Source organism: Asterias amurensis, chromosome 11, assembly GCF_032118995.1.
Source record: "Asterias amurensis chromosome 11, ASM3211899v1".
Lineage (NCBI taxonomy): Eukaryota > Metazoa > Echinodermata > Asteroidea > Forcipulatida > Asteriidae > Asterias > Asterias amurensis.
The window spans coordinates 18,542,184-18,564,745 of NC_092658.1; the positions used below are offsets into that span (position 1 = coordinate 18,542,184).

Consider the following 22,562-nt stretch of genomic DNA (forward strand, 5'->3'; position numbering starts at 1 on the left):
CCAGTGTATTTAAGCAGAAAATATTGCGTTACACTTTTCTGCTAAGTAGAATAGCTGGTTACCTTATGCCAGTAAGCGTAATTTGTTAAGCTGAGCTACATTTTTGTGCTCTTGAATGCAGCTCTATGAAATTGAGCCCTGGTGTAGAAGCAGAGAGAGATCTTTGTTTTGATGCTGCCATTTTCTTTATGTTGAACAGCATGAAATGGTTCCATAGTGAAAACAAAGTTTCATTGAGATTCAGATACTGAATGTTTACTTGATGGTTTCTGGCCTGCAATTTCATCTTTGAGAGGGCAAGGCCATTTTCATTTTCCAAGGGACACAAGTGAAGAAAATTTTAAGGTCAATGGGAAATTTTTAAATTGGGCACCAAGACCAATGGGCAACAGAGGCCATGGCCGAGCTCCATGGTCATAATGCAATAGCAGGCATGATAAATGCTGTATTTAGCACTCAGGTCAGTAAACCCGACGCCAAAAGAGTTAATAAATTTATACCTTTGTAAGTGCCAGGTTGTTTTGATAACCAATCCAGAATTTGTTGTGTGTGTACACTCGTTCAGTTTCCAATACATAAACTTGTACTGTCTTTGTCGCTGAACTTTATTATTAATCACATTGGCACTGATAACTTGCAATACACAACAGTCCTGTCCTCATCATCATGTATAATGTACCAATGTTACAGTATAGTGTACTTTGCAGGTCTGTTTTGATTTACACTCCGAGATTATCCACTAGAAATTCTTTGGCTCAGCCATAATAAAACTGTCAGCGCTGACATAAAACCTGATAAGAATTACAGTTGATATTCCTGGATTCCAACTGGATAAGAAGAAGACTTGATTGGCATTCACAACGCCTGTACATCTCTCATCTGGGGTAAAGATCAGACAAATTTGAAAAGTGCTACTCTGGGATTGATAAGTTCATTCTTCAAAGAGCAAAGCAGTTTTTTCTATAATACAGAGCTGCCAACTCTCAAACCAAAATAAAATGTTTTGTTCTTGCAAAACTCTGTAGCTGTGTGATATTCATTCGATCACATTCGTAATCTAGCACTGCGTTCCCACTAGATGCACAATTTGAGTATGAGTGCGCATTGATCCACCTTTTGTGAAAGGAAGTTTGCCCTCAACTTGCTGGCTAAATGCTGGGTCTGATCTTCCTTTGCGTTCCCACTAAAAATTAATCGTCCTGTCGTGATCAGATCTCGCTTTAATCTTACTCCCGAGGTGTATATAAATAGCAGGTTCTGATCCTGATCGCCCCCGCATTTCCACTTACACTTGATCGACCTTTGATCTCACCATTTTCTCGAAATGGGAGATCAATGCGATATCAATGTGTGGATTACAGTTGGTACGTGGTCCAATGTTCAATAGCATTTTTAAAAACTTGTTTAGAAGTGTTTATTCCTGACAACAGACTTCTCACTTACGGCTCTCACCCCAACCCTGCCCCAAAGCTTTGATCTTTCCACAATGGAAGCAGCAAGAGCTTTGTGGAACAAGGAGACAAAAAGGAAATACCAGTAGCTTTGAAGGGGGAATTGGTAAATCCTAGATGTATTGTAGCTACACCTTGTATGAGGAACATCTTCCCAATGTCAGTGTCATAGTTACCTCTTGTAGGACATTGACCTTGGTCCATTTTGGATGTGTCTTATCAGAGACTGCTCAAGTTATAATCATCGTTTCCTGACCTTGCTTTGTACTCACTTTATAAATTCGGCAATTTGAACAGTTGTCTTTGGGTTTTGAACAATAAAATTACAACAAATGTAGACGACCTTGGGTTGGTTTTGATAATTGGAGTATGTTTTTTTAAAAGCTCTGCTTTTAAGTTGATTTTGGCACCTGCTCGTGGGACAGGTTCCAAAGTCACTAAAGAGGGTAGTCACTAAAGAGACGCTGATGATGTGCTTGGGTCGCAATGTATACAAAATTATACTGTTGACATTTTTATAAAGATATTCTCAGGCCTGGAATTTCATCTTTGAGAGGGCAAGGCCATTTTTGTTTTGCAAGGGCACTTTTATTGGAAAATATATAAAGAACAATTTATAAAGCGCGAAACGATAGCAGAAAGATTCTGCCTCAAGTCTGTGGAAATATTGTGCAGGCCAATTGAGGCCAAGACCAGGGCAATAGAAGCCACTGTCTCCATCGTGGTTTTCATGTTATTCCAGCAGCCGATGTCACAAAACGCTAGGATTAATCCTTTCGCACTCGTCCTAACTTAGATGGGTTCAATGCGTCCTAACGTCTTTGGTTTTATGGAACTTCACTTGTTCTATAAGATTAATCCTAAGTTAGGAAGAGTTTGTTGAAATCGACTGTTTGCTGCATTGTGAACCTCACAAAAGATGTGGTTACTTTGGCCAGCTTTTAAGATGTAGACCCCCTTGCTTGTGCCTCATGCAGCCATCCTGTCTGCCCTTGGGGGTGAGTTCTAATTACAGAATAGATAAAGACCCATCACCCACTGCGTACTGCATCATGTAATGTGCATTGTAAGTGGCTTTGAACTTGACATTATCTTTGCATCGCATAAAATTCATGACTTACGTGACAATATCACTTGAAAGAGACCAATGAAGAAACTGAAACCGGGGCCTAATTTCATTGAGTCAGATCTAAAAGTAGAAAATATTGTTTGAAACAAAGCAGAACTGAGCAGGATACCGGTATGGTTGTTTGGCTGGTAATTTTGTACTGGTAAGCATAATTTGTATGCTCAGCTACGTTTTGTGCTTTTAAAACTGTTAAATGAAACTGGGCCCTCATTACTCAGTCGCATTCCCTACTCTTGTACATTAACAACCGTTGATCAATTATTTCTATAATTCAACAACTCCTGGTGCAAAGGATGAGAAGGTGATTAGTTGATTTACTAGACTTATTGCCTATTCAAAGTAACACACAAAAAACTCTAAATCAAAGTTTCTCTCTTTGATGGCACGCCCACTCCAAGGAAAAGTCCTACTGCACACAGTGGTGGTGGCCAGTAGTGTGTATTTTGACATCCTGTTGTCGTCGTGGCATACCATTGGGCATACATTTACATTGACTGATGACAATAAAGGAGATTTGGATTGCTAAAAGGGGGCCTTGCGTGTATGCAAATTACCTGGAATCGGAGCCCATTCAACATTTTGTGAAGGACATTTTCATGGCTGGCTGAGGGAAGGAACTGTTTGTTCCTAGTGGTGTTTCAATGCCATGCAGGCTCTATAGCTATACTGTAGACAGAAGCTGGATTATGTACATTAGCCTAAATGTACATGTACATTGCATGTTTGGATTGACGACTGGGAAAGCATTGATTGCACCTGTACTGTTGTACACATCCCATAGGGCCTACAGTATGACTAGTGGGTTGGTCACCAAACTTCTTTGAACACTGCTTAGCGGATGCTATTCTCACATTAAAGCCGTTGCAGGACGAAAAGTTCCAGTTTTCTAGTTTCCACTTTCCAGACATGAATAGAAATCACTGATTCTGCAGAAAGTTCCCTGAAAATAAACCAAACTTTCCATAGTCTGATGATCAAATTTGACAGAAGGACAGTTTTAAAGTGCTGTTTTGTTTGATATTTGCTTTTATTTTGCCTACAAGTAGGGGCCTACATGTCTGGGAAATACATGTAGTTTTAGAACAACTTTGTTGTTTTAATGCAGTAGATAGGTGGATTGGTTGATAAATGAGGAGTTTGAAACTGTCAAAATTGTATACTGAATTCATATCTATCTCTGGAAGTTAACAAACAACTTGTTTTGTCATGAAGCAAGCATACTCATGATTCACTCATGCCAAATTAACCTAGCATCAAGCAGACCAAATCGATGTTCAATAGGCCTTACATGTAAATATTGTTACCTTACTGCTCACTATTTGTCTGACACATTACACAAGTATACATTTTAGGCCTACATATGTTGTTAATCTTTTGTACTTGAATCTCCCTTTAAAAAAAGTTTCCAACTAGAGAGAAAAACTCAGGAACCGTGGTCTCCATTGTCATGTTTTTATTTATTTGTGCTGTCTAAATGCCAGTTCTGTTGTTGATCACTGGCCCCCATCAAAAACTCGAAAGCTCACATGAGAGACAAGCCCAAAATATTTGGCCATGAGAGAGCAACCTGGACCCAATTTCATAGGAGTGTGATGGCATGTGTGCTCAAACAGTCTTTTTTTTTAGGGGGGGGGGGTAAGAGTTCACTCAGCTGTGCGTGAGAAGGAGTGTAAATGTGTCTAGGTGTTTCTACTTCATTTGATGTGCGCAGTCTGCACATCTAATCTAAAGATAACTCTGGGTGTAATGTGATTTTATGCAGTACAGGTTTTACTTTATTTGATTATAAGAGTGACCTAGAATACTTTCTCTGCCCACTGTGTCAGCCCAGCTCTTAAGATCCACTGTGTGTAGACAATAAGTTTGTTTTTACCAAGAGGGTAAACAGGAGGGGGAATGGGTAAACTGGTTGTCCCATGCTACTGTACAACATAAAAGAGGTGTATTTAATTAACCCAGGCCTGATTTAACCCCATTCAATTAAACCGTTAACGTTAACTCCAAATGAGGGAGTACTTTGTGCTTAATGAGCTTTCAATTCCCCCTGAGCATACTGAAGAAACTTCCCTGAAAATAAACCAATGTTTCCATAAACTGATGAACAAATTTGAATATCTCCCTGGTTATGGAAACTTATTTCCGAGCTACATGTGTATGTATCTCCCTGATTGTTATGCAAAATCTCCCTGGTTGTAAGCTCTGAACTTGGCCCCCCTCACCCCTCCATATTGCAGGCCTGGAATCTCATCTTTGAAAGGGCAATGCCATTTTTATTTTGCAATAGGGCACTTCCATTGGAAGTCAATCGGAAAATTTTGAAGGGGCACCAACCGAGACCAGGGGCAACGAAGGCCATGGCCTGTGTGGCTTGCTTGTAATTCCAGGTCTGCATATATTTGTCCTCTTTTACTCATACCATTATATAGTAATGTCTGCAGAAATTGATTGATTTGTAATAATTTCTATTTACCCTCTGCTCTCTCCTCTGTACAGATCGTGAAGACCAATCTATTTTGTGCACGTGAGTATTAATGAATCATCGTCTAGTTTCTATCAGCGTTGAAATTAAAGGTTTCCTAACCGTCTAAGCAATCAAAGTGGGACCGATAAAATGAGTCAGTTTGTTTTACAAGTTGAGTCCCCATGTGGAAGACCTTGGTTTTTTTTACACAAGTGCAAAGTGTCATCGTATAAAGACGTACTGGGTAGAATTGTCAACAACTGATGATTTTACGTTCATTTTGTCAGACATTTCTTGAGTATCAACGAAGTACAGAAAATAGTTTAACATGCTTCAATGCACTTGATACAGGCACAATTAACAAAACACCTGAAAGACAAAATACCTCATGAGCAAAACCAGAAATACCTATATGAGCAAAATTAAAACACATCAGAATTAAAACACCAAATATGAGCAAATCAAAAGCCTAAGAATCAAAACACCTGGCCCCTTTGTTTCAAAGACATGATGTACACATGACAGAAATGTAGGTCCAAGTTGTTCAGGACCAGTGGCCCATGAAAATAAAAAACATTTGCGCAGACGTTTTCCTCTTAGTTACAGATTGTGCCTCTGCGAAATGTATGACTTTATAACTGCTAATTACTCAAGCAAAGCAAAGCAAAGAAACAGTAGCTTGTACTGTTATTAGATAAGTTAGTCAACAATGCAGATTGTGAGTGCACATTAGTGCTGTCAAATCTTCTGATTGTTTCATGTGTACTGATGAAGATTTCTGTGCACTGGAAAGTGGGCCCCGAGTTACCCTTTTTCACCAGAAGAGTTATGTACATTATACATTTGAACATTGCGCTTCATTTAAGTTAAAGCCATTGCACACTTTCGGAACAGAACAAAAATTAAAAGTTCACAGATTTACAAATAACTTACAGGGTTTACAGAAGGTAATGGTGAAAGAGTTCTCTTGAAATATTATTCCATGAAATGCTTTACTTTTTGAGAAAACATTAAACTAATATCATTTCTCGATATCGAGAATAACGGATTTATTTTAAACACACGTCATGACACGACGAAACGTGCGGAAGCAAGGGTGGGTTATCCCACTATTTTCTCCTTTCTGACCAATTGAGCCTAAATTTTCACAGGTTTGTTATTTTATATATAAGTTGTGACACACAAAGTGTGGGCCTTGGACAATACTGTTTACAGAAAGTGTCCAATGGCTTTAAGATAAACTTCTCACTTGTCCAAGGGTACAGTGTACAGGTATGGTACATCTATACAAAACAATTAAAGTCCAGGTGTTCGTTGAAAGAAGCTCTAGTCTAAAATCCTTAAATCCTTGGGAACACCTCTAGAAGGTTGCCTTTGTGTCCGCATCGCCATGGGAGACGACAAGCAACATTTCTGTGGGAATTCAACAACATTTTCCAGGTTATGCATTTACACAAACAATGTCTGCATTGTTAAAGTGAAGTTTGAAGCTTTGCATTGTGTGAATCACAGGAACAGCTTAAGAAGTTGACTTGGAGGTACAACCATATGTATACAATTTTTGTAGGAGAAGAGTTGGTTCCCAAAAAGAAGCGGTGTGGTCTTGACGTTTCGTTAAGTATACTCTGCTTGTCTTCCTGAAGATGAGTGGAATATTCGTCAAGACCAACACTTCTTCAAAAGAGTTTATACATGCTTGCATCTGTAAGTCTGCCATGATTGGCCTATACTCTCATAAGAAGGCATGCCAACTGAAACTCCAAAACTCAACCCCTCCCCCTTCCCCTGATCGTTATTGAGTGACAGCCTATATGTTTGCATTGTAGTTTTGATGCATATTCCGGTATGTGTGCCTGACTTTATTTTCTTCTCAACTGGATCTTCTTTTGAAGTCAACACAAGAAGTTTACATGTGCGAAGAATTCAAGCACTCTGTCACAATTTTTTCCCTCATACCATGTCCCTCGGCTCTTATTGGTTTGTGAAGGTGGTCTGGCTCTCTGACAATATGACAGGCTTTCTATATCCCTGAGGGTGTCCGAACCGCTTTGGTGTACCGAGTCCTTGCACAAGCGGATCACACCTCTGCACAATGCGTGTCTACATTGTACCATTTTGACTCTTATTGGTTTGTGAAGGTGGTCCTGCTCTCTGACAATATTACAGACTCACTACCCCCTTGGTGACTGAACCACTTTTGTGAACTGACGCTTTGCACAACACGGAACGCACCTCCCACAACGCAGAGTGCACATCTCCACAGTGCGCATACCATTTTGACTCTAACTGGTTTGTGAAGGTGGTCTGGCTCTCTGCTGACATTACGACAGACTCGCTATACCCTCTTGGTGACTGGACCGCCTTTGTGAACTCACCTCCCCATAATGCGCGACTACCATTTCCACCATTTTGGAGTCAGTTACTTTGTGTTCATTTTGACTCCCAAAATGGCAGACATAATATGCACGTGTACAATGGTAGTGTGCTGCGCGTTGTGCAAGGGGTCTGCAGAGGGTTAATCCGAGAACCTTGAATGACAGACAGCATTGAGAAAGTAGTTTAGTACTAGATGGGAATTTGTTGATGTTATCCCGAGACTTTAATTGTGCTTGCAATAGTGATGGGTAGCTTATTAACCGCTCAACTGATCCTTTACATTGAGTGCATTAAGAGGGAGATAAAAGCCTGCCCGGGGATAAAGAACGCTGAGCATGACTTTTACTTGATGGGTGGAATCTGAGCCTACATCAAGACAAAGATGATGGGATCTACTCTGACAGTTAAATCCTCATAATAATGGAGCCATGAGCCCTTAAGCGTTTACTACTGAAGAATGCAAACTATGCACCGTGGAAGTAGGTACTGCTGAGTTCATTGTACAGGGTATATATATACCTGCAACAAGTGTCCCTGATTGCCTTCTGCAAAATAAATGAATGTTTGCCGCTGTAGTAGGGTCACAATGAGTTTGCTGTTATGGGGTCAGCTGACATAAAAAACCCACTCAGAGCAGGGGTTCCTGAATAGAGGGAAAGTAATGTCCTTGGTGGTGGTTTTTTTGTCCTGGACAATAGCGGCGAACCTGAGGTTTGGGCTGTCAAATCAGGTGACTCTCGGATTGCTCAGTGTCGGCTCTTTAACAACAGGCTTGCTCAACAAGTGTGCAGCCACTCCCACTTGTGTAAGCTTCACACTTGAAGGTCTCCGCTCTTAAAACGCACCACTCCTCTTTTTTTCGGAAAACAGACTTGAAGAGGTTGACCAATAAGTTGTACATGCAATCTTCTCTGGTTCTTCTCTCAACTATTGATGCTACCTTTAACAACCATGCAGATTTTCAAAACTTTTAAGTAAACTTTAAGGAGCACAATATCCTTAAAGGGTTTTATCCTTTTATCTGGTATGTGCCTTTACCTTTCTAATACACCAAGGTGTAAGGGTAAAAAACGCTGTGTGAAAAAAAAAACCAAAAAACTGAAAGTGTAAGCTGTCAAAACTGTTTTACTGCTTTGTTCACTTGTTCTTGGTCTTAAAGTTTTGTTGAGCGTAGCATTCAAATGGTCTTTACAAAAAGTCTTAAATTTGATGATGAAAACTTTTATGTGTCGATATGCTTTACTAGGTGGGATTCTCTTTCTCCGATTTCTTAAATATGAGAAAAGAAAGTCGGGGGTTTATTTCAAGATTTGTGCTAAGTGTTTGTTGTTGCCCCAATGAGTTGTCACATCCTGAACGGAGATGGAGTCAATGTTGAACAACACCCTCTGGCTTGAAGGGCATTTTCATCTCCCCCCAGTCACCGTCAATTACACTGCCGCCATGACAAGGCCAGTGTAGCTTGTGTTTAATGGTAACCCTTGGTAATGACCGACAGTAACCTACACTTCAAGCCTTGTCAAAACATTCACTGAACCCGAGTGACTCTTAGGGTAGAGCTATAAGATTGTACACTCTGGCCCCTTAGTATTTCTTACATGTCTAAGCCTGCATGCCACTGGTCATTGTATGAGACCATTATGAAGTCAATACGTTGAGTTGTTAACCACTGGTTCTTTTCAGAACAAAAGAGATATGATGTTACTGCAAACCTCTCTCAGTTATGCTACAATACTGTACTTCAACCAAAACAAGTTTCAAATCCTATGAAGTCATTAGAAAGTGATATTTCCCTCATCTGACCAGTTTCTGGCCTGGGCAAAATGCCGTTAATCCTGTATGCATAAAAACTCGCCAAGTACAGACAAATCTTGCTAATAGTAAGTAGAAACATGTTACCAGCTGAAATTCCACCCAGTTTACACTGTCGTGACTGGTACACCATTCATTTGTTCTTTTAGCGGCAATTTCCGCTAAACAGCTTTAGAATTCTTGCTCAAATTTACTTACACAGCTGCCTAAAGTTTTGTGAAATCTGCTACTGTTGTATAAAAAGATAATACAGCCCGTAGATAGTTATTGGTTATAACCCAATGTTTACGAACCAATACAATACTATAATAATAATTAACTTTATGTATTATGCAGTTTGTTGCTCTCAGTTACATGTGTTTCCTTTGTTGAATTCATTTTCTTTTGATACCATAAAATTCCACGCAACATGACAATGTACGCCTACAGTACACATACAAATATATAAAACACTTTTGTGCAGCTTACATAGAATTGAGGGTCAAGGGGGTCAATTCAATTTACTACAAGTTGTTAGTCAGATGTTCAGAGAATTTCGATTTTTGGTTTACAAATGTGTGTGTTGTGTACAACACAATAGTTTGAAGTGAAGCTTATTTTATTTGAAATGGGTGACCCCTTTTTGTTGACAGTTTTGTTATTTTTAAGAGTCCCTCGATATTTTTGAAATGTTCCAAGGCCTTGCAGGAGGTACATAAGCAAACATAAGTAGCGTAACAATCAAATTGGGAGCTGAGGTCTAGTTTCAGATGGTAATTGTCTGCTCATTTTTATACAGTGTAAACACTCAACAGTATCACAATGCTTGACATAAATTAGATATATTTACAGACAGATGTTCCTCAGTTTGATCATAAATTGGATACTTATGCAGTTTTACTGTATTAGACAGTTTGTATTAACCCTTTAGCCTCACAAAGGCCACAATATGTCTAGCCTGGAATTTCTTCTTTGAGATGGCAAGGCCACTTCATTTTGCTAAGGGCACTTTATTTTGCTAAGGGCACTTTATTTTGCTAAGGGCACTTTATTTTTCTAAGGCCACTTTATTTTTCTAAGGCGACTTTATTTTTCTAAGGCGACTTTATTTTACTAAGGCCACTTTATTTTGCTGAAGGCACTTTATTTTGCTCGGGGCACTTTATTTATCTAAGGGCAGTTTATTTTGCTAAGGGCACTTCCATTGGAAAATCTTGAAGTCTGTGGAAAACTTTTGAAGAGGTACCAAGGCCAAGACCAGGACAACAGAGGTCTCTGTTGCCTCTTTGATATTACAGACCTGGGCCAAATTTCATAGAGCTGCTTAAGCAGAAAATATTGATTATCAAAGGTTCCAATATGTAACTTGTAAAAAAAAAAGGAAGTAATACCACCATTGTGACACATGTAACTAGAAACACTTGAACAAGCCTTTTTCACACAACTGCAATGTACCAGGGGTCTTTTGCTTAATTTGAGTATGGTTGCGAAATTTTACAAATTGCACTTTGTGTAAAGGGGGCAACAATATTTGGACTGTCCGAGGTCCCTAGTGAAACCTCAACCTTGCCATCCTTTATGAGCAGTAGAAAAGAAACATCGTTTTCCTTACACACAATGTATAATTTTGCAACCATGCTAAAATTAAGCAAGGGACCCTTGCTAAATTGCTGTAGTGTGAAAAGGACTTTAGATTCTAGTTCCAGATCTTTTTTTGTTGTTGGCAGTGACACCCACAGACTCTGTATTTAATTATTTCCTTTTTATTTTTGCTTTCCTCTCTCTCTATCTTCATCTGTCTCTTCTCCTGCCCCTCTCATTTTATTCTATAGTGGAGAATCTGGTGCTGGCAAAACAGAGAACACCAAGAAAGTCATCCAGTACCTTGCCCACATAGCAGCAAGCAAGGGAGGCAAGGGCGCCACCGCTGCGCAAATACAGGTAGGCTTTGAAAACGAGACGTGCTTGAACTAAATCATGCTGTGTTTACATGAGGTAGAATATTGTGCCTTTAAAGACATTGACACTGCTTTTTTACAGCTTTAAAGAGTGAACTCAAAACCTGTTTTTTGTAGAGTATTATTGTGATGGTTTACAGTGAATTAGTACAATTTTGAGTGCAGAGTCTTTTTTTTCCCTTCTTTTTCTGAAAGAACTATGTAGGTGGGAGTGACATTGCTATTATTGGAACTTATTGATGTACTTTTTTGTACAAAGGGTTGACCATCCCTTAGGTCGGTTTCCTTAAGGTTTTATCAGTTCCGCAAAATGCAGAGCCTGCTTAGCTGTTTTCAAAAGCTAACACTTAGTATACATGATATATGAAACTGAAGAGTGTTTGGCGCTTCATTTATTACTTCAACTGCTATCCTTTAGTGGTTTCATCGCAAGTTAGGGCATACTTTAGAAGTTTCAATGAAAGCTTTTTAAAAAACTTTTTCTGCTTTTTAACCATCCAAGAAAGTGTGTCTCACATGTAAGCTTGTTGGAACTAAATGCTTTCAGTTAGCGTTAGGTTTTCCTAAGTACACAAAACCATGCCTGGAATTCCATCTTTGTAAGGGCAAGGCCATTTTCACTTTGCAGAGGGGCACTTTAAAGTCAATTGGAGACTTTTTAAGGGGCACCAAGGCCAAGACCAGAGGCAACAGAGGCTATGACCTCCATGCCCTGCGTGTAACTACATGCCTGAAAGATACACAGCTAAATAGAACAAAAGGTACATTAACTCCTGAGGAGTGTTTCCTGCAGAGTATTTAACCCAATACTGTAAATAAATACAGGAAATCTTTATGATTTTTAATGAATGAACCACTGTGGGTTCTTTTTGGTGTCACAAACACGCCATATATAGACAGGAAGGAAGCGTGTTGGGCCCACCTTCCGCTTCCTTTGGGAAACCATCGGGAATAAAGAAGTACAACCTTACATTGATTACAGTAAACTTAATACCAGAAAAGTTGTCAACATTTCTGTTCATCTGAGTTAACACCTGCCAAGCCTTGAATTACATGCAGGTCACGGAGGCCATGGTTTCCGATGCCCCTGATCTTGGTCTTGGTGCCCCTTAAAAAGTTTCCCATTGACTTTAAGATTATCCAATGGAAGTTCCCTTTGAAAAATTTATATGGCTTTGCCCTTTCAAACATGAAATTCCAGGTTTGAGCTGCGAAACAACTTTGTCTGTCATTCGTACAAATACAAGATAAACTCTATGGTTTTGCTCATAACTTTTTAGTGACTGGTCGTCTGGACCAGTAAGATTGTCATTTCACTTGTCGGGCAGATTTGTTTCTGGTCAATATTTTCAAATGAAATGGAGATGCTTTTCATCACCGAACTTGCTAGCCGCCACTTGGAGTAAATTCTGACTGTTTTAGCATGTTTTAACTGGCATAGCCAGTGGACACTTGTTACGGGAGAATGCTGAACTCTGTCTATTAAATCTTCATGTATCTGACAATGTGTTGAAAATGAATTAATTATGGGATTCTTTTTCCCTGAATAAATTTCCGCTAACTTTTCTTGCTTTTTAACATACAAAACACTTACTTGTTGTCTGTTGTAGAGGTATAACAGATAAAATGTTCTTCAAAGCAATTCAATTTTTCCCTTTTTACCCAATTATAAGTGATTTAAAATATATATTATTTTTATATATCTTTTTTAAATCAACCCTTCTGAAAAAAGCCTGTCCCTATGAAAAAGGACCTAGCCAAAGTGAGTATTGCCTCGTTCAGGAACCCTGAGTTTGTTATTGTTTCACAAGGAATAACATGTGGAAATTAGACTCGTTTGGTTTGTGTTTGGAAAAAATGTAATAACAATTTTTTATATAATAATAAGCGAGCAGTCAGTTGACTGCTCGCTGTGTGACTTGTCGTGTGTGACTGGTTTTTATTATTGTTAACTTTTTATAGCACTGTATTTTTCCCTGCATCAACCGAAATTATGATTTCATGAACTGAAATTATGATTTCTTGAACGGTTTGAACATTGGGAGACATGTTATTGATAGAGTTTGTGTGCTTCCTCCCTCCCATCGTTCTTGATAACACTACTGCTCAAACTAACCGATAATACGAAGCGTGCTGTGTCTGCCAGCCTGACCTTCGACCCCTTTGAATTGCTAACACGATAACTGTTTTCTGCATAATATGATCTGGTACCCAGTGCCCATTTCATGTAGAGTAATAATGCTGTGTAGCCGTATACCAGACCTGACTAACGATCCTACCTAGGAAGGGTGGGACAGTATTAGTTTGGGCGAGAGATAACACTTTTACAACAGACAGACTGGTCGAGTGGGATTTATTGCATCAATGCCGATGATGGGGGCCGTCCTGCTGTGTGGCACATCTTCAACACATTGACCCAGCATTTCATTCAAAATTCTCCTTCTCTAGAAAAAGATACTGAATAAATTGTTCAGCAGATATCAACATGGATTTGATTTTACATTGTCTCCATTACACCTCTACCCTAAGGGAAAAAAAGTTAAAGAAATCTAACGAATAGTTAAACTATTTGTCAAATATACATACAACAAGCAACTCGCAAAGAGCATATCAAACTTCCTGTTTTAAAGGAAATCAAACGACCATAAACTGTTATAGCCAAAACCACAAGACCAATGGAAACTATAATGTGTAAACCAGTTACATGTAATCTGTTCTGAGTTTGCATTAATTATGTTATTTTTGCTTTGTAATAAAAACGAATGTTGCTATTTTATTAAGGTCTAATTGGGGCATTCAAAGGTCATCTATGAATGTTAACTTCTGTTTTACCCTTTACACCGAACGATCATACTGTCTCGAGTTCTGTGAAGGAGAAACAAAATCACATGCATATTTCTCAGTTGGGATTCGATCCCACCAATGCAAATTTGACTTCTTTTAAGTCATCCATGAACTTGCTAATAAACATGATGCTTATTTGCTGCTTTGTATCATTCAAAAAGTGTCATACTTTTCTATGCTCTGCTTACGATTCCACTGTCTGTTGACAGTGGTTTCAAGCTGCTGTATTTAATGGAACTGTAGAAGCCATACCTATTTAATTAGGAATATTTCGCAGCAACCCAGAGAGCTGCTACAAATCATATACTGTCTGGGACTGTGTATCAAGGCTAGATTTTATGGTGCTGCACACTGTGCAAATGAAAAACAAAATCACTGATGGTTGATGTGGAATACGTTGTCCTTGCATACAAAGCAGGACCATTTGGCTTGCTGTTTAACTAAACAGCATTGTATAGAATTCCTAGTAGGTTGCACTGTGTGAAGTTAGACCTGGATATTTAACTTCACACTAAAAGGGGCCCAAGTGTTAAAGTGGCAGTGATAAGAAAAGTAATTGCACAAGTATGTTATAATTACTTTAGTGAGCTGGAGGTATTGGAAAAGTGTTTCTTCATCAAGTGTCCCTTTAATGGTGAATGTTTTGTTTTATTAACAGATTTTCTTTTCTCCCCCGATTTGTGCACTTTTCCCCTGATTTGACGATGTCTGTGAAACTGTGTTTCAGCACAAAAATTGTATAAAACAAAACAATATAGCATACACCACATAAAGCAGATAATGTTTATTTTAACTCATGAATAACTCAACACAATATGCAAATCAAGTCGGCATGAATATTCATTTGAACATTCAGCAAGGTACAGCGGACCGCACACGATCTGCCCAATCAGGTTTACAGCAGGTTAGTCTTAAGATCACATGGTACGAATATATAATAGACCTGCACCTCCCATTCATTATCAAACCACTTTTTTTTTTTACACTCCTCATGAGACTCGGATATCTTTTTTTATTTCTCTAGCTTTGAACATGTGGTCTACCAGTCTAAACCATCTGGTACGTAATGACCAAAGCATGTTCAGCTAATAAGATACATACAGGAACATGTGGTCGCACATTTTGTTTTTGTTAAAGTCCTTTGGAAATTTTAAGGTCAGAAGTATTGTGTTGGGGGTTTGAACATCCTTCCAGAGGATTTCCTCTGCATTTTGTTGCAAGGATGACCGTCCCCACGGAGGACACAACAATCTTAAAGGATTAAACACAAATATTTTAAAGAAATATCAGCATTATTATAGTTAAAAAATAATAATAATGGCACTTTTTTTTCTGATTAGAAAAATCAATTAAAGGTTGTATCCAGGACTCTTTTTCTAGATATTTAATTGTGGAAATTATAAAAAACAATTGAAAAACCGAGCAGATCACACTGACCCCTTGCACCGATGTCACACGCAGCTACCAGCTGGCCGCTTGCCATTTTGGAAGTACTTAACAATTTGGGTTAGCGTGTAAATGCTGTGCGACCTAAAAATGTGCTCCACACTGTATAGCACACAGAAACATAATGACTACCCAAAATATTGCAACCAAGTATACTATACACAAGATGTCAGGTACATTGGGTCAACCAGTACATCTTGAACAACATCTTAGACATTCATTGTACAACCACACTCTGACACGTTCATAACCAACTGTATTGATCTTGGTCCATTGGTACATTTCAGCCACACAAAACTTATTTCCATACAACACGACTACATGAAAACAAAAATGCACTAGTATTAATACAGTGTACACACCAGTCCAAATTGCTGTACAGTTGTAAGAAGAAACTAGTGCACGAACTGACCATTTAGATGCACCTTTTAGAGAAGCCTTACATTTTATGTCTAGAAATATCCTTAGATTGTCTTTTGTTTTCAATGTCATTGCTTGAATCCAAATCTACTCCAACCCTTCCCCCAAAACATTGTTGGTGAATTAAATTGTGTTGTCACATATTTTGTTTTGTGTTGATTAATTGTTATGATTCAAAACATTAAAACCAATTTACCCACCCAAATCCTGTGGTTAAGCATGATTCAAGCACTGACATTGACCATTGCCCCATTGTTTTGTTTTACATGTAGCTGTGATCTTGGTGTTATCCTCACGAGGTATACATGGTACCCTTAGAGGTACACTGAGGTAACCCTCACCATTAACCTCTCGAGGTGTTATCCTCCAGAGGCTACCCTCAGTGGTTCATTGAACCAACAATGTTTGAGGTAACCCTCACCATTATAAGGGGAATCATAACCCTCATGGGGTACTACCATTAACCTCTCGAGGTGTTATTCTCCAGAGGCTACCCTAAGAGGTACATTGAACCAACAATGTTTGAGGTAACTCTCCCCCATTAGAAGGGGAACAATAACCCTCATGGGGTACTACCATTAACCTCTCGGGGTGTTATCCTCCAGAGGCTACCCTCAGTGGTTCATTGAACCAACAATGTTTGAGGTAACCCTCACCATTATAAGGGGAATCATAACCCTCATGGGGTACTACCATTAACCTCTCGGGGTGTTATTCTCAAGAGGCTACCCTCAGAGGTACATTGAACCCACAATGTTTTGAGGTAACCCTCACCCGTTAGAAGGGGAACAATAACCCTCATGGGGTACTACCATTAACCTCCCGAGGTAACGCCTGGTCACAGATTGTAGTACTCGCTGTATCTAACCCTCTTCATGTCTCTTTCCACCTTACCCACCCGTATTGAATCATTAACCCCCCCTTTACCCACTTCCCTAAACCCCCACCCATCAAACCCCCCCCCCACACCTACTGCGTCAACAGAGCTTTGATAGTCTCGCCAAACATGTTGTCGTAAGTACCCATTGTAGACCATTGTTTTCTGTCTTATATGTTATGTTCTTTTTGCACACTAATAACAGATTCTACCCTCTCTGGTGTATGGTTGGGGCAGGAGGCATAGGCCCTTAACAAATCCACGGCTTCGGCTTTGGATTCGGTTTCAGACTCCGTCCTCTGGTCTGAAGCCCTGAGCGCGTATACGCAAAGCATGCCCCATTGTCAAAATAACCGCTGGACCAAGCTGGCCTGAGCTGAATCTAAAGCCAAAGCCAAGGTTTCATAAAGGACCATAGAATTTTAGAAACATTCCTGTCTTTCATCAAGGACACTTTTTTGGGTATCAAATTAAAACCCCATTTTTCCACTTAACCCTCAACTAAGAGAGGTTGTCTTTGGAGATTTCCATTTACACACAACTCCTTCAGTTTCAGGGCCCAATTTCATAAACCTGCTTGCACAAAACACTGTGTGGCAAATTTCTTTTTTTGCTAAGCAAAAAATTGAGTGGGGCACCGGACACAACAACGTAATATTAATGTTGTTTGGGCTGGTAACCTGTTTCTAGTTAGCAATACTTATCTGTGCTTAGAAAGTTTTTGTGCTTACAGGTTTGTTGAAACTGGGCCTAGGTTCCTTGATTCATTCATCATTTCCAACCATACATCACTGATGATGTTCTTTCGACCTTTTGCCTTTGAATTGATGTTTAAACTTCCTCAGTGTGGTTTTGCTTTTCCTTTAAAAGGTTTTGAGTTTTTGTGATGATTTTTTGATCATTTTGGTCTGAATGCATGGCTGCTAAGTACTGTGGGGAATGTTTCTTATTGGATATATTTCATGCAGTTATGTCAAATCAGTGACGCTGATTTTGAATGTAAGAATTACCAAACCATGCCACACAAGCCTCAAGCAGTGACATGTAGATGTATACTGTGTGTGGGGTCAGGTGAGGTCACTGAACTGAGGTTAAGGGTCATGTCACTGTACTGAGGGTAAGGGTACATTGGGCGCCAACTTGGCAGCCACACGTGTTTGAAGTTTTGTCAATTCTTGTCTCTTTGAAAAACACGACACATTTTTGTATCTGTTTACTTCGCTAACTTTTTTAAAAGAGCTTTGAGTTTGCTTTCAAGTTTTTAGGTTGAATTGTTGTTTACGCACATGGAGACAAATAAATTTGTTCATGTTCCGTGCATTGTTGTACATTTGTACAGTGAAGTATTCGTATGGTAATGTTTTACCATGTCATTGTTCAAAAAGGATGTGTTCATTGATTCTTGCTGTCTATGTTTGTCATTATTTGTGTAGTGTCTAGCATTTGTAAGAACTATTGCTGGTTAGTAGGGTGTAGTTGACAGGGCAAGGCAGTTTCTATTAGTAAAGGGCACCTTTATCAGGGAAATTTAAAATTCTACTGGACTGATTCAAAGGGCACAAAGGCAACGATCAGGGGGCGCGGAGGCAATTGCATCCGTGAAGTATAAAGAAGTAACTGTTCTTAAGTTGAATATTTTTCTCAAAGATGAGAAACTCAAACCAATTCATAATTGAAATCCGAAGTTGAATCATATTTTTAATCTCATCACCGGGACCTTTTGGCTATAGGGGTGAAACAGTACCTTCGGTTTGAAGGTGTTAGAAAAAACACTCCTCCCACTCTTTCTTGATCAACTGAACTATACGATAAGCAATCTTTTGACTAGATCGTTGTAGCTGGAGGTGTTAGAGGAAACCGTTTTCTTCTCTATCTGTCTCTCGTGACGAAACATATCGAGAATCATAAGTAGATTAGGTTGAGATCAAATAAACAGATTACAGGGAAGGTGGGAATGCCAGAAAGCAATTTGTCTGATTGTTTCATTAAAAGTTCTTCCAGTCGTCGCTTTAAAGGGACAGTAACTTAAAAGTTTACTGCACACTAAACAAAAGCAAAACCCATCTTCACAAAAAAGGTACATAAAAATGTAAAAATCTATGCTATCTGATGGTTTTAAATCAATCTTTATTTGTGACAGTTGCTATGTGTTTGTAAGCTTGCATGGCCAATGTCTGACGTAATGTTAAGTGTTGTGCTTGCTTCTGTATTGCCAACATCATGTGTTCATACGTCCTTGCTTTTTTGTATGTGTACATGTACCTTTTGTGGCCGCCAATTTGCCAGTCTTGTACGTTTATTAAATGTTGTTTATTATTTTTATCCATTCTTGTTGACACCAAAGTGTCATTTATTTACCCCCCTACCCCCCATAGAAGCAATGGACACATTAATATTCCTTTTAGGATACAAACTTTTCACTTTTTTTCCCCCTCAAAGTGACATTAAGAAATTCTTAATGCTGAAAAAAAGGAAACAGATTTTTTTTTTAAATTTGACAAAGTTTTTTTTTTTAGATAATTTTTTTCTCCCGATTTGTCGATCTAAACAAGAAGATGTTATGTTCTTTGGCCTGTCCAAATAAAACAGGTCTCGTGACTGTCCCTTCACACCAGAGTTACCTACCATGTTACCTTGTCAGACATGTTTGTTTAGTCTGAGAGAGACGCCAGTCTGCTAAACATTTAAATACATACCAGCATTGTAAATCATTGTTGAGGGTCATTCCACCACCACATATTATGCACTGGTCGATCAAGTCATTACATCCTCTTTCACCAAATGGCATTATTGACATTTCTCACTCCCTCTGTATATTACTGTGTATGTTTTTGGTTTTTATTTATGACAGTGTTGATGATAGTGGTATTTAAAAACTGCATCAGGGGCCCAATTTCATAGCGCTGCTTTACAGACGATTTTTTGCTTACTGCACGATTTTCCATTTCGTAGCGCTGCTTACCGTAAGCACACAATAACAGGCTTGCTAAGCTTTCGGTGCTTACTGTATGAAAATGAATGCAGTAACAATATCAAAGTAAAGGTGACCTTGCAAGATGGCCGCCTAATTGTCTTGCTAACCCGTGAAATACGCTTACACCTTAGCAATTTTTTCTGCTGCAGTAAGCACGAAAAACTGCTTAGGTCAAATTTCATAGCTCTGCTTCCTGTGGAATTCTTGGCTTAGAGCGTCCATACGGCACATTGTTCTATTGACCGTAAGCTCATCATAGCGGTATGCAAATTTGTGCTTCCTGTAGCTAAGGTGCCATAAGCACCAAAAGGTTAGTACGCCTTTTTATGTGCTTACGGTTAGCAGCGCTACGAAATGAAAATTGACGGTAAGCACAAAATTGGCTGCTAAGCAGCTCTATGAAGTTGGGTCTAGGTTTGTTTGTAATCAACTTTTTTGTGTCATTATATAATGTGAAAGTAAGCATGAACATGAATCTCATATCTAGTTCAATTAGGAAAAGCGAATTAAAAACACTCTCATAAAAAAACCACTTCATGGTTAGGTGGGGAAAACAAGAGAATTTTAAAAACATCCTTTAACATCTCATTTTTCAAAACTTTCCTCCACAATTGTAAACAGGGAGAACTAGAAGCCCAACTGCTACAAGCTAACCCTATCCTAGAGTCATTCGGAAACGCCAAGACCGTCAAGAATGACAACTCATCTAGATTTGTAAGTATGGCTCATTAAAATCAGATTACGTCTGACTGTGTCGCCAAACCATTTGGCAGTGTTGATTTCTATTGCAAAGGAACGCGCCATTATATTTTTTCTTCCGCACTACTCCACAGGCTCAAACTGGCCAGTGAGTAAAAAGGGTATCAAAGAAAGCCCGGCTGAATTTATGTGTAGAAGCCATAGACTTTAAGGATATGATGTCATGACACTGCATGCAAATTATTCGGTGATCATCAGCAGGGTTCAGTTTCACACAGCTGTTTCTTTTCATTTCACTTACGAATTTCTCATGTAAAAATGCAAAGTACAACAAAAAAGAATGAAAAAAAAAAACACCACACAAACCAAAACCCATAAACATCGTACACACATTAGAGGATGGAGAAAAAAAAGTAGGACCCCTGATGGATAAAAAAAAAAAGTAAACTAAATTACTATCAAGTTTATCTCCTGATCCCACAATTTAAGAAACAGACAATATTAAAAGGGTATTATGTCCATAATGTCCTTTTAATATTGTCTGTAAGTAGCTAAGCAGAAGAAGGTTACCAGCCAAAACACCCTTTCACACACACTGTTTGTGACTGGTTTCCTGCTAATTATTGCTTAACTAGCCAGAATTCTGTCCAGTTGACATTGCTGCAACTGGTACCCTACTCATTTTTTTGCTTAGCAAGAACTATGCTAAGCAGTATTTTCTGCTTAAAAGCTTCACGAAATTGGGCTCTGATCTAAACTAACTGTTCAATTCTCAGAGAAGCATATGGATTGCATCTGACTTGAGGAACTATCAGAAGTTGTGATACGTGTGTAAATGAACTGATTTGTGACTTGCCATATTTTGTCTTTCTTCAGGGGAAATTTATCCGCATCAACTTTGACACATCGGGTTACATCTCTGGAGCAAGCATCGAAACATGTATCCCTTTATAAAATCGGTCATCACAATAAGCCATTTGCAAGTTAGATTTGAATAATATCTGGTACAATGGCTTGCTTAGTCACAATTCCTCCAACTATTGACCCTTTATCACGCTGTCACCATCTTGGTCATGTTCCCTGTTTCCATAACAGTAATGAATGCTAACATTCACTGCGAAAGAATGGCACTAGACTATTGTTTCATCCAGCCTCAGTTTGGTTACAATGAGTTGGAATGGAGTAAAATCAAGATGGACACAGCTGCTGTGTCAAATGGTTCGTGGGCAACCTCCAGATGAGCAAACCCTGGTACCATTGTACAATTACTGTACAGTAAACAAATAGAAATAAATAATAAATGCAGTTTATTTAAATAATAATAGTACTAATAATACAAGGTATTTATAAAGCGCTCTAACTAACAGGGGAAAGTACCACAGCGCTGTACACACAAAATATCAAAAAGCAAAGAATAAACAAAAGGCAAACAAATGCAATTTTGCCAAGGATTGCTTTGGCCAAACTCTCAATATAATAGTATCACCAATGGCAATACAATACAATGTGTGCAAAAATGTGTATCAATACATGTACATTATACGAAACAACATGAACAACAGATGAAAACATATAAAGCGTAATCAAAAGTGTAGTCAGTTTCAACTTGAAAGCATTTGCTGAGGGGGAAAAACCAAACCCCAAACCCAATCAAAGCCTGAATCTACTTCCTGCAGTATTCACATCCCTCTCCCTCTAGACAAGAATATGACTCCTTGACTTTCTGTGTAAGATCTTCTGGAGAAGGCACGTGTTACCCGCCAGGCGCCCACAGAGCGGGCTTTCCACATCTTCTATCAGATGTTTGCCGGCGCCAGCAATGAACAGAAAAGTGAGTTTTTGTGCCATCTATTTCAGTTGACACTATTGGTAATTACTCAAAATAATTTTTAGCTTAAAAACTTACTTGGTAACGAGTAATGGAGAGCTATTGATAGTATAAAACATTGTGAGAAGAGGCTCCCTCTAAAGTAAAGATGTTCTTAAGAATTAAGTAATTTTCTTTGAATTTGATTTCGATACCTCAGAATCAGATTTTGCGGTATCTAAATCAAGCATCGAAATGCACACAACTTTGTGTGACAAGGGTGTTTTTTCTTTCATTATAATTTTGCAACTTCGAAGACCAATTGAGCT

General features: G+C 38.8%; 1 protein-coding gene across 6 annotated transcripts in view; it reads left to right on the forward strand.

Moving 5' to 3' along the window:
• The window catches only part of LOC139944464 (uncharacterized), a 72,547-nt gene that overhangs the window by 17,132 nt on the left and 32,853 nt on the right, over positions 1 to 22,562 (forward strand). For 3 of the 6 annotated variants that reach the window (XM_071941480.1, XM_071941483.1, XM_071941481.1), the window contains 7 exons: positions 5,074 to 5,101; positions 11,041 to 11,149; positions 12,899 to 12,928; positions 16,861 to 16,890; positions 20,349 to 20,441; positions 21,303 to 21,366; positions 22,159 to 22,257. In XM_071941480.1, the coding sequence (XP_071797581.1) occupies positions 5,074 to 5,101; positions 11,041 to 11,149; positions 12,899 to 12,928; positions 16,861 to 16,890; positions 20,349 to 20,441; positions 21,303 to 21,366; positions 22,159 to 22,257 (453 nt within the window). The remainder of the gene's footprint in view (positions 1 to 5,073; positions 5,102 to 11,040; positions 11,150 to 12,898; positions 12,929 to 16,860; positions 16,891 to 20,348; positions 20,442 to 21,302; positions 21,367 to 22,158; positions 22,258 to 22,562) is intronic. The other 3 variants (XM_071941485.1, XM_071941484.1, XM_071941486.1) reach the window with 3 other exon arrangements.